Below are 13508 nucleotides of genomic sequence, written 5' to 3'. Positions count from 1 at the left end.
TTTGACTCTATAACCAATGTCATTAGTTTGGGGAAGAGCTTAAAAAGTCACCAAACAAAACTTCCAAGTTCTATAGATCTATGTGTACCCATACCTATGTACTCTACTTGGAGTGCAAAGAAGATATGCCTATTTATCTACCATAGCCAATGCATCCATTTCAGTCATATGTTTTAACTATTAAATTGTATATCTATAATTTGTGTATGTGGGTAGGTATTGGCTCTCTCTACCATGTGGGACCTAGGGATTGAACTCATTAAGTCAAGCTTGATTTCAAGTACTTTTACCCACTGAGCCATCTCATCAACCAACGCTTTACGGATTCTTTGTAAGATCTGTTTAAATAACAAGTGAATGGGTATAAAGATTAACTTAAAATATACTTGTAGGCTCTCAGGCTCAATCCTCAGAAGTTAGATTAACTTGTTTTTTTTTTTTTTTTTCAAGAAGCATGGTCTTGCTCTAAAAAATTCCTTTGCTACTGTTTGCCTATGTATTTCAGACAGGGTTTCACCATGTAGGTCTGGCTGACCTGGAACTTTTTACCAAACATATGGATTAAAGGTGTAAGACCCCAGGCCTGGCTCTCAATCATCTTAATAAAAATGAGAACATGCAGAACATATATAAAAGTTGCAATGTAGTATCTTCTGACCCTAGCCAAGTCAAGTAAACTAGGACGTCTTTAAGAATTATTACTGGCTTTTAGCTTTCCCCTTTTAAAGAAATAAGGGAAGGAATTCGTATTCTTGACTTGCACCCAGTTCTCATTATTCCCCCATAGTTTATGCAAGCTTGTCCTCCTGGGCCTCAGTGGTTGTGAAAGCCATTTCAAAAGTTCTTCTTGAGCAATGGAACAACAGTTGTATTAGAGGACATGACATGAATGCCGCACACAGCACTATCTTCAAAGAACACAGGGAGAAGAGAGGATAAATGCACATGAAATTAGGTTAATGGAGTAGTAGGTATGCGATGTTCACTATAGGAATTGTAAGGAAGCAAAAATCGTTGTGGGCCATGCTATCTTGGAAAAACTTCAGAGAGTGGAATAAATGAGGTGATAATTGAAGCATGTCTAACTCTGAGCATTTGGAGAAGACAATAAAGAAAAGGAAAAATCACACTTAACGATGGTGAAATTGAGCAGTATTCTATTCTTTTTTATAATTATTATTATATGTAAGTACACTGTAGCTGTCTTCAGATCTTATTACGGGTGGTTGCGAGCCACCATATGGTTGCTGGGATTTGAACTCAGGACCTCTGGAAAAGCAGTCAGTGCTCTTAACTGCTGAGCCATCTCACCAGCCCCGCAGTATTCTATTCTTCTGGTTTGTTTTTTCTCTTTTATCATAATTTTTCTCCACTTCTGCTATTCATACTGTTATTTTTTCCTGTTTAAATATCCTTTTGTTGATCAATAATATCCCAGAGAGTTGCTGTTAGCTCCATTTTAAATATAGCTTTTCTACTCCAGGACTTTATACCCTACATCCCTACTGTGATTGACTTTTGGATACATGAGACCTATGCCGGGCTGATTATATTCCTTACATGAGATTTATTTTCAAGTAGTTGGGAACATATCCTTTCTCTCTCAGACCACTGTTAATGACCTGAAGTTGTTTCTGTCTGTGCCAACTTTCTCCTTTCCAATGAACATGAAATCTGTCTCTAGAAAAAAAAATTGTCAACATACAGCCAAGAAAACGGCCACATTGTTTGAGTGTTTGAAGTCCCTGAAGGTATCTGGATACCTGGATTTAGTATTTCTTCAGGTAACACACTATTTTCTTCCTTTTGATTTTTGAAACAGGGCTTTTATATGTATCTCAGAATGTCATTGAACTCATGATCATTCTGCCTCAGCTTCTTAAATGTTACAAGCCTCTGGAATCATGCCCACCTTAATGCTTCCTTTTCTACTTCTCCTTACTATAAATCAGCCTTGTGGGTAGGGAAAGCCTGATGGGGCACCAGGATAATGTAGCTTTCTAATGTGTATAGGTCCCTAGGTTTGGCCCCCAGAACTGAGAAAGGTAAATACAAAGGACCTGAATGGAACAGGAGACTTTCAAAGTATGGCCTGGAACAGAAGCGGTGTCCAGGGAATGCAATGAAGTGTCTAGTTGTAGAATGAATATATCCTACATAGATGAAACAAGAGTCAGAAACAGGATTCAGGAAGCGTGTGGGCTCACAGAAGGAATTGGGGTTGACTGGGTTGAGGAAGTGGCTTTGAAATGGAAGCAGCAGACTAACCAGGATGGTTGGGTTTCTGGTAATGGTTCAACTGTATCAGCCTATGATTGTGAACCAGAAGGAAACTGGGTTATAATGTACTGCAAATGTCTAATAGCTTTCCAAACTTATCCTTTGCCTCCCCGTCTTCCTCTTTCTCCCCATCTAAATCATGAGGAGACCTATGACATAGAACTATGGTTCTTAAGACATGATTTTTAGTCTGAAACATCAATATCATCTGGGACTACCCCAGAAATATAAATTCATGGTCTCAAAACCAGAGTAGAGAAGACTCTAGAAATAACCAGTGATCTATGTTTAAAGAAACGTTCTAGTAGTTGTACATTCATGTTAAAGTCTTAGAACCATAAAACTCAAGAATCCTTCAAAGGTAGATATTTTTTAGCGGCAAGCTTACCAAGAACTGGATACTATGACTTCAAATAATCAACATCAATGGCTTAAAAAGGATATTTTCCTTAAATTTTTAAAAAAAAAAAATGTGCTGAGAATTTTATTGTATCTCCAAGGTACAAATGTTTTGCAAATGTTAGGGAAAAGGATTGCAGTTAATCACAAAATAGCTGCATTTTACTAGTGAAAACTCTGCTGTGTGTATTCTCTCACATGTGCATTCTAAATTTAGCAATACATGTGCATGTGTATGTGTGTATGAGTAAGGCAGGGGAGGGGTTTTTTGGGATGAAGAAGGAAACCAATGAAAGGGATAGGATGTTAAGGACAATGACAGAGTAGTATGTGTGGAGGGAAATAAATATGAACAGAGTACAGTTATCTCTAAAAATGAATTAAAATAAAATATGTCATGGGACTGAGAGGTCTTGAGCATTAGTTAGGAGTTGAGTATAATGTCCTTGGAGAAATGATTTTTAAACTGAGAAATAGTGACTAACAATCAGTCTGGTGAGGGCCAGAGGGGGCCATGTAAGAAAAACCCTAGATGCTTTCAGGGAATTCGAAATACATCAGCACTGGTAGGTCACGGTTAATGGTGCATACCAAAGCTGCAGAGGCAGGTCTCACACAGAGATCATGAGATGACTTAGAAATCATATTAAAGATTGTGCATTTCCCACAGAGAGTAATGTAAAAACCACTGAAAACTTCAACAGTAGGCCAACATGTCCTGATCTTTTACTTTTAGATGTAATTTTCCTGTAAGGCAACTTTTGAGCAGCACACACAATAGGCATAACCACATGGTGATTTAATTTCCAATTTGTAATTGGCCAATAGCAATACGTGTTCAGAATAAGGCTGAGACAAGAATGGGAAAGAGGATATGGTGTCCACATGCGGGCCAAATGCCAGGAACAGAAAAGGAGGAAGGGCTCAGGGGTTGCTTCTTCTTCGTGGTTGTGACTAAAGCAAGAGCTGCCTTTGCATGTCTGAAGCAACAGAACTACAAGTTCACCGGCCTTTGCTGCTTCTCTCACCATTGTCTTCCTCCCTGCACAGGGGATCATGGTGTCTGTGATGAGTCTGGAAGCATCTCTCCTACAGTGTTACTTGTAGAGATTTAATTTTCTTGTTTAGGCATCTAATATTCCTCTCAGAATGATTCCCAGATCTTTCTATCCTCTCTGACCTTGAGGAGATTTTTCCATGTTTGCCAACCATTAATTTTTCTTGCTCATATATAGCAACCTATGTGAATTATAGGTACATAGTTGTTTGATTTTGTAGTGTATAGTTCACCAATCACTAGAAAATTATAATCAGCTCCAACTGCCCTGTGTTTCAACAGCTTTCCTATTATTATTATTATTATTATTTTGCATATAGTATGTTTTGAGAGTTTTATACATGAGAACTCCATCTAGATTACCCCATCTTTCCTCCCAACTCCTCTAGTGACACACTCTCTAAAAATTTTCATATCTTCTTTTATTATTATTATTATTATTATTATTATTATTATTATTATTATTATTTATTATGTAACATACATAGACAGGCACACATATGTATACAACTTATTGAGTTCATTTAGTGATGCTATTTTGTGCATGTGTCCAGGGCTGACTGACTGATGGACAACCTACACTGGAGTACCTTTGGAATCACAAATGGCTTGCTTATAATGGAACTCATCACGCCTTTCTTAAGTCGACTGGCCTCTAGTGTCTCTTACATTTATAAATACCAGTGTCTCACATTTCTCAGGTTCTTAAGAGTGCCATGGTCTTCAACAAGTTTGTCTTATACTCTCACTAGACCTAGCAGATAAGGTGGTTCCTGTTCACTTAGTGGGCTACCACCAAGTCCTTCCTTCTCACTTCCACCAACCTTTATCACTATAGCTTATAGTAGAGTAGTTCTGCCTATACACCATGTCCTGTTAACAGTACAGAACAGGGTTATAGAGACTTGTATGTGGCTCTTCTAGTCTATTTTATTTAGCAAAAATCCTTTCTGCATTTATTTTTGCATTGGAATATTTTTATTCTTCAAAGCAATATCATGAAAATTCCCATGGGATATAAGAAAACCAACGATGAACTATTTCTGGCTGAAGATAGGCTAAAAGAACTTAAGTTCATGGAGCCGTTGGAAAGCAGAGATCTATAGAACAGAGCTAAACAACTCGGATTGATTCCGTATTTTCTTCAAAATGCTTTGAAATTTGTCTTAGCCCGTATTAGTCTTCAAATCTACCCATAGAAATTCAAAGAAACGTTCAGTGCACAATGTTGATTCCTCAGCTGTCTGACCTAATGGTATTTGTATCAACTTGCATGTCTGAAATTACATCCATGCATCTCTCTCTATCTAAAGTTCACTTTGCCTGGCTTTAGTTCCCGCTCATCTAAAGGGATTTCTGCACCATCTTAGATCAGGATGATATTTTATTTTTCTTCAAAATCCTGCAGCATTCCTCTGCTTACAATTAGTCTTTGTTCTCTTAAACTTCTGCTTCTTGGGTACTCATTCAATGTCTCCCACTTAGACAACAGACTAGCTAAAGGAAACGTCAAGTCTCTTGACACTTTTGGTCCTCAGCCATTATTATATGCTATCTATAGCAGTTGCATACTTGGTTATTTTGATGGCAGCACACAGCAGAAAACACTATCTATAGCACCTTTTGTCTTACAGCCATGTGTAGAAGTCTAAGTTAAGTAAATCTCTTATCATTGGAAGTGTTCCCCTAAAGAAGTACTTATAGAGGAGAACCCATCACTCTGTCTCTAGAAGCAAATATTACTTTCACCCACTCCACTTGCCAGTAAGTTAGCATCTCTGAGTGTCATTTTAAAAATAATATTAGAAGTAGATTTGGGAAATGTCAAAAGGAGTTTTAAGCTGGACATTAGAAAAGAAATAATGTAAGCTTTCAGCAAAGACACATCATCATCACATTCAAAGAATTATATGAAGCATACATTGCTATATAAATCACATAATTCCACTTTCGTTGCATGGTGTGTGTGTGTGTGTTTTACATGTGCATCACACATGTATGTATGAATGCGTATATGTGCATGCATGTGTGCAGCCAGAGGCTAACACCTAGTTTTTTTCCCAGTTGCTGTCCAGCTGATTATTATTATTATTAAAAATAATCATTGCATTTTCTGGCTTTTATTTATTTATTTGTATGTGCATGTGTGTATATGTGTGTGCTTACACGTGCACATGTAGGTACATGCTTTCCATTGTGTGTTTGTGAGAATCAGAAGACAATTTAGGAGAATTGGTCTGTCATTCCATAATGTCCATATTGTGCATCTTGGATACTGAACTCATGGTTTTAGATTTGGGGACAAGTACCCTTATACACAAAACCATTTTTGCTGGCCTTTTACCTCGTGTTTACCTTGTGCAGGATCTCTAAGTGTACCAAGAGCTCACTGATTTGGCTAGAATAGCTGACCAGGACTTCCTCGTCCCCTGTCTAGGGACCTTCTTAAGCGTCCATCTGCCTTTTCCTCCTCAGTGCTGAGACTATAAGTGCACGCTACTGCACCTGGGTTCTTAAGCGTGCTGTGGATCTGAATTCAGATTCTCATGCTTTTGCCACGGGAACTCTGCCCACTGAGCCATTTCCCTAGTCTGTCCCTTTGCTTCTAAACCTCTAAAACTTCCTAGCATATTTTAAGGCCTTGACAATTCTGGTCCATCCCACTTCTTCTTCTGAACCTCTACCATCCACTCCCCTCACTCACCACATCCTGGCTCTCAGTTCCCTGGACTGTCACACTCTTGCCTTGTTCCTCTCTCCTCTTAGCTGCCTGTGACCAGCATTCTCTGCAGCATCAGCTTCCTTCTTCTTTCTTCCATCAACTCCTATTTGTACCTTGAATTGCCCTCTGATTTCTAGAGTAATTTGAGCCCCTGTGTTATGTATCTCTAAATTCTCTATTGTGGTCATAAACGCATACTAACTGTGAAATAATTGCTGTGTCTGTTTTCTTCACCCAACTCTAAGTGCTACCACATCAGAAACTATCAAAATACCATGCACTGTATATGTTCAATGCTCAGAATACAGCCCAGTGTATACTGTGCCTCAATGCTGGAACGAATAAACATTTTATGAGTAATTGTCTGATACAACTTTGAGAGAACAAGTTGCCATGTTATTCACATCTAGACCTTATTTTTTCTTGTTCTGGCCTGAGTAAATATGGACTACAAGCTCTAGTTCATATGTTTTACATGCATGCACACAGTAGATTTTATAAAATAATTTCAGCTTTTATAAAATCAAAGCAAAATAAACAGTATGCAGTGGAAATATTTACTTAGTCTCAGAGTTCAATCGAAATGATTTAGTACCATATGAATTTTTAAAATTTGTCTTACTCATATCTACAATGATAGAAAGCACATGTTAACATTAAGTTATCTTTAAAAATCATATGTTTTGAAGTTAAACAGAACAAGCAAGCAAACAAACAAATAAACAGAACAAAGTGGTCTTACTGCTTAGAAATGTACACATGGTTAGAAATTACCAGTATGTGATTACTGGTAAAGTGAATGAGGCCCCCCTCCCTAGAGTACCTGGTAGTCCTCCAACAAGCCCAGGACTTGTGTCACTGTCCTTTGGGTCTTGAGTTACCCTGCTGAGTCAGACAACTGAAGAACAAACTGGAGCCAACAGCATAGAAGATTTTTCTGATGCAAAAGGCTGACCTTTCGGAACCTCTAGCTTGACTATCTTTGTCAGGCTGCGGAAATTTGGCTCTATGTATACTGAACGTCTCTACAAAGCCTCACTCCCACTGCCTCTGCCATCGTGGTTTTAGGTAAAATATGTACAAAACTCATCTGTTTTGCCCATCTCTATTCCAGGATAGATCCTATATTAAAGCGAAGAGAAGAAACCCAATTCTATGTTTTTGTACCGATGGATTTTTCTCATAGTCTTCTGTTTTTAATGTTATCACTTTACATCTAACCTATAACAGTACAAATGAATATCATGATTTGAGGGAAGTTCACAAACACACCCTGAGCTCCCATCCAGAAGACCTATATTTGGTTGGCATCCAGTCTTTCTCTACAGCTACTGACCTGCACACTTCGAAATTATCAGAGCCATCATCATAGGCAGCAGGAGGCTCTGGGGTAGAGGTATTCATCTGGAGCCCCGTGTCATCCACACACTCGCCCCTTTCTACAGCTGCCAGGATTTCAGCATTGAAATCAGTTTCTGAAAATCTTTTCTTGATTGTTTCTTTTTGATTATGTGTATGCAAGAGCTGAGGATCTCTGTGACAGTATTTGCCTTTACTCCCTGAGTGGCTCCCTGGGGATGTCTTCTCCACCAAGGACCCCCTTGGCAGTGGATGACTGCATTCTTGGTACCTTATGACTTTTCCTCTACAGATGTTTAAAGAGTGACTCCCACATTCTGTCAGCTCCTGATGCTTTTCATCTTTGGATCCCCGATCAACAAGTTCAATTCTGTCAGAAGTAGAAGACCCGGGCAGGCTTCCACATGGCGTTTTATTTCTCCTTCGCCGAGACAGTCTGAATTTAATCTGAGCTTGTCTTTTTGCCTGAACCCAGTGACTCTCATCTGTGGAAGATGAATCTGAAGACTCCATATCAAGTTCTCTCCACCCGGGACTTGAGATCTGGAAGCGAAAGTCATTTCTTTTCTCTTTGGCTTGCTCTTCTGCATGTTCATATCTCTGAGAGACCCTTCGCCTCCTCCTAGGATTCTGTCTTACTGGTTTCTTACCAGACTCTTTCCTAGCATGGCTCAACACTACAACAGGGGTGCAGTGCTCAAATGCATCTTCTGACATGTCATGCAAGATGGAAGATCTATACAAGGCAACAGGCAAAGGATGGGAAGTGGGAATGGAGAGGAAAGTCATGGGAAAACAAAGAGAGAAAGAGAGAGAATGATGAACATGACAGCATGATCAGAAGTTGGTAAAGATAAACTGAAAAAAAAAACTAAAGAAAAAAACTAAAGTATGTGTGTATGTGTATGTGTGGTTATATGCATGGACAACTTATAGCAGAAGCAGGAGCCATAGGTTCTCAGATCATGAAACAAAAGTACAAAATACTGGTCTAAGAAATATTGAATAGAACAATTTGCCCAGGGCTTACCTGCAAATGTCCTGAGTAGATGGACAGACAGACAACCTTGACTGGCTCCTGGGAGCTGTCCCTGTCGTTGGGCTGCTTGCCTGGAGAAACAAGTTAGATAATTTGGCATCTTGATTAAGGTAATACATGGTTGATATCTTGCTTTTTTTCCACATATTTAAAAAATTACAGCAAATGTGGCTGCTGGTCATGTTGCTCATAGTGGGGTTCATTGAATCTGGAAGTCAGAGGGCTTGTTTTGCAAAAGTAAAACTCGTTTAGGGAACTTGAAACAGCTGATGTGCTGCACTACCCTGCTGTTGCTTCACTTATGAGAGAGGAAGATGATTCCACAAGTTTCTATTCTATTTACTTTGAGCACTGGAGTGGAATAGCTCAATTTGCCTGGGAAACAAATGAGTATTTAGAGGTCCCAATGAAATAAAGCGCCACAAAGCCAAGAAGTGAGAAGGGTCATGATTGGCTGGTAAATGTGATTAATCAAATAGTCACCAGGTTGCTAGATAACACCTTGAGTTAGCAACAAGGCCCCATGAGACCATATATTTGAGAACAGTTTGTAAAATATAAAATCGTGCAGCTACTACTGTTGTGAAGCCATTATTGTGGTAAACAAAACCCATCTTTCAAAACATTGTTGACCTTTCTTATATTTTGTTCCACCCTAAGACATACTAATTTGAAGCTAACAGCTTGAAATAAGTCAGATGGACAATGCAAATTTAAGTATAATTCACTAAATTCTTTCTTTTGACATTCAATATTTCAGACTCTACTTGACTCTTCCCACTGTTATGTTTAATGTAGACAATGCTGATAAAGTAGAAGCCATGTTATACTAATAATTCACTATTGGACTTACCCAGTGGCTTTACCTAATCTTTACAATAACTTTACACATGGACAAATTGTCAGTTTGAGTTGTTTAGAACCATTTCTGCATATTCAATTAACACACCAAGTGTTTGTGGAAAACACTATAATTATTTTTAAATACAGTAGAGGAAGTTTAGAAATTGAAGTAGCTTTTTGTTAAGATGTAGAAGCGAACATTTGGACTAAGAATCTGGCTTTGTTGTCTATGTTCTAATCACTAGAGATGGAGTCTCTTTCCTTTTGAACAAGAGAAACCAAGGGGATTGCAGGTCCATACTCTAGCCTGGTTGACTGATTCAGTAAAACACATAACTTTCTCACTAAGAAAATAACACTAAGGGAAGGAGGATTGCAAATTTCGAAGTATTTCTCAAAACCCTGGTGTCCAAAATGTGGAAATTGTCCAACACTTATAATTGTGGGGTTCAGAAAAAGAGAAACTAATTTAAAACCAGGAAACAAGAGAAAGCGTGTTAAGTCTTTACCACTAGAATTATAAAACACATTTATGTATAATGTCAACCAGTTTTTGGTAGTCTTATACCAGTCATAGAAATATTACATAGGAGAAGATAGTTTGGCTAACATTAAAAGGCAAATGGGAGTCATTAAAGAAGAGATTGAGACATTTCAGGTGGATGGAACAGTGTGCTGAAAGGCCAGCACTGGGAATGTGTTCCCAGCCTGATGCACAGCTTCTGTGGACTTCTGACTTATAGGTTTCTATAACCTCATGAATATTGTCTGTTTAGATCTATGAATAGATAAAACATGTTCCGTGATATACAGTGTCTGTATCAAGATTCACTTCTTTCAAGTTATTATTATTACTATTATTATTATCATCATCATCTTTCAAAACACCCTCTGGTGCTGCCAAGATGGCTCAATTGATAAAGGTGCTTGTCAAGTCGGATACCCTGAGTCAACCCTCTGGGCCCATATGGTAGGCAGAGAGCACTAGATCCTGCAAGCGCTTCTGTGATCCCCTCACATGCATTGCCACCAACAAACAAGTAAGTAAAAAAGAAAGAAGGAAGGAAAGAAAGAAAACATTTCAAATCTGTAATATAATATCTCCATTCTTTTAAATACATACCCAAGATTTATAAATTGCATTTCTGTTCTTTAAATAATAAGCAGTAACTGTTCTTAAATTTGCATCTTATACCACTCACATAGAGATTATTAGGGAGCTCCGAACAGACTAAGCACGGAACGAAGCTCATTTTTGAAGAGGGATACTTACTCACTTTACAATTGTGAATGAGGCCCCAGATGTGTGAAACCGCTGCAGATATTATTATGGATATGACCCACAGCATGATGAACACATACATGTTGCTATGAAGCTGTGCTAGGATGTTGAAAGAGGCATAGTAACAGCAAACTCATTTTATAATCTCATGTGCCTGCACAAAGCGAAACTTTTACCACTGAGTGAATACACAGAACAGGAAAGGCTTTGCAGAGTGTTTGGGTCCATGGTAACACTGAATCAATTGGGTTTTGTATCATAGCTTTTTACTATTTTGTTACTAGGAAAAAGTCCATGCACACTCAAATAGTGCAGAGCAAAGATTACTTTATTCTTGGTCAGTTTGTTATCTCACTTAACAGAAGACCAGGCCAGAGCTCTTGAGCATAACCTGAGCTTTCCTGCGTGCTCACTGTTTCCCTCCCTGAAACTGTAGCTATCTGCTTTCCGATTCTTGGTCTCTTCTGGTTCCCTTATCGCTTGACTGGAACCTAAATGTCTATAGCAAGTTAATCCCAGCAAGTAACTCCTAGATTAGTGTCAGTCTATAAATGTTTCTCCCCTCGCAGGAAGGTCAATTCTAGAAAATTCTGTGCTGATTTTAGAATTCTTCAACAGCGCTGATTGAAGGCTTGTTTCTCCCTACTATGAATGTGCCCTTTGGTGCTTCCTCATTCTCTGTTTTACCTTTTCAATGTCTTGTTTTTGTTTAGTTTCTAAAACCTTGATTGTTTAGTTTATAAAAATGTTCCTGTCATGCACTAAGAGCATCTAGGTAGTAAGCCTGTGTGCATCCAGACCACTACGACCATCTAGCTACAACCGCATTCATGCAGCCAACTGCATTCATGCAGCCAACTGCATCCATGCAGTCAACTAAAACGGCATCTAGGTAAACTGCAGGGCTACAGACTTCTAAGGCAGCACAGAGATAAGACTACATGCCAGTAATCCCACTAAAACAGCGTCTAGGTAAGACTTATTGCCTGCAGCCCACTAACTGCAGGTACGTGAGCCTGGAGTTATAACTGGTTGACTCTTCTCATAGAAATGAAGAATAGATCCTCCTTCTCATCTGCACCTTCACCTGCATCCTTGGCAGATCAGCATCCTTGCACCCTCTCTGACCCCATAACCTGGCTGTCTCCTAGGAGGTCTGTCCTAACTGGGTATATAGGTAAGACCCCCCCCCCATGCCAATACTTGTGCCAGCTGGGACTCACAGTGAGCCCAGCAGACATGGGGTCAATTCTGCTCTGCCTGAACCCCACCTCCCTTCTGACCTGCACTTCCACTTGAACCTTGGGCAGAACTGAGTGCCTGCTCCTGGACCCCAAAACCTACCTGTCTCCCCGGAGGTCTGCCATAACCAGAGACATAGGAGGCCTGCTCTAACCAGGGATACAGGAGACCTGACCTAAAGAGAGACAGCATGGCCTGACTCCCAGAAGGCCTGCTCTAGTCCAAGATAGCCAGGTCAGTTAACATCAGAGATAACCAGATGGTAAAAGGCAAGTGCAAGAATTTAAGCAACAGAATCCAATGTTATTTGGCATCATTAGAATCCAGTTCTTCTACCACAGCAAGTCTTGGATATCCTAAAATACCTGAAAATCAAGATTCTGACCTAAAAAAATCTCACTGCAGGAAGATGATGGAGGCCTTTAAGGAGGTTATAAATAATTCACTTAAAGAAATACAAGCAAACAGGCAAACAGGTAGAAGCCCCTAAAGAAGAAACAAATGTGTTAAATTAATATAGGAAGATATAATCAAACAGATAAAGGAATTGAACAAAATGGGTCCAAGGCCTAAAAATGAAAATAGAAACAATAAGGAACTCACAAACGGAGACACCCCTGGAAATAGAAAACCCAGGAAAGAGATCAGGAGTTACAGATGCAAGCATCACCAACAGACTAGAAGAGATGGAAGAGATAATCTCAGGTGTAGAAATAACATAAACGATACTGACACATCAGTCAAAGAAAATACAAAGGGTAAAAAGTTCCTAACCCAAGACATCCAGGACATTTGGGACACGATGAAAGGCCAAACATTAGAATGATAGGAACAGAAGAGGGAAAAGATTCCCAGTTCAAAGAGCCAGAAAACATCTTCAACAAAATCACAGAAGAAAACTTCTCTAACCTAAAGAAAGAGATGGCCATAATCATACAAGAAGCCCACAGAAGACCAAATAGATTGGACCAGCAAAGAAATTTCTCCTGCCACATAATAATCAAACCACTTAATGTACAGAACAGAGAAAGTCTATTAAATCAGTAAGAGAAAAAGGCCAAGTAACAAATAAAGGTAGACCTATTAAAATTACACCAGACTTCTCAACAAAGATGCAAAAAGCTAGAAGATCACGGAAAGATGTCATGAAGACCCAAAGAAACCACAGATGCCAACCCAGGCTACTAAACCCAGTAAAACTCTCTATCACCATAGATAGAGAAACCAAAGTATTTCATAACAAACTCAAATTTAAACAATATCTTAGCATACTCCAACAGAAGAA

The 13508-nt window shown here is 39.0% G+C and overlaps 1 protein-coding gene across 4 annotated transcripts in view; it reads right to left on the bottom strand.

The window, feature by feature from the left end:
• The window catches only part of March1 (membrane associated ring-CH-type finger 1), a 799133-nt gene that overhangs the window by 80615 nt on the left and 705010 nt on the right, over positions 1-13508 (bottom strand). For 3 of the 4 annotated variants that reach the window (XM_029532226.1, XM_029532228.1, XM_029532227.1), the window contains exon 5: positions 8848-8927. In XM_029532226.1, coding sequence (XP_029388086.1) covers positions 8848-8927 — 80 coding nt within the window. Of the gene's footprint in view, positions 1-8847; positions 9060-13508 lie in introns of those variants that run through there. The other variant, XM_029532229.1, reaches the window with a different exon arrangement.

This window comes from Mus pahari, chromosome 19 (assembly GCF_900095145.1).
Source record: "Mus pahari chromosome 19, PAHARI_EIJ_v1.1, whole genome shotgun sequence".
Classification (NCBI taxonomy): domain Eukaryota; kingdom Metazoa; phylum Chordata; class Mammalia; order Rodentia; family Muridae; genus Mus; species Mus pahari.
Note: the sequence above shows the minus strand (reverse complement) of the source record. Positions and strands in the feature narration are given on the sequence as shown.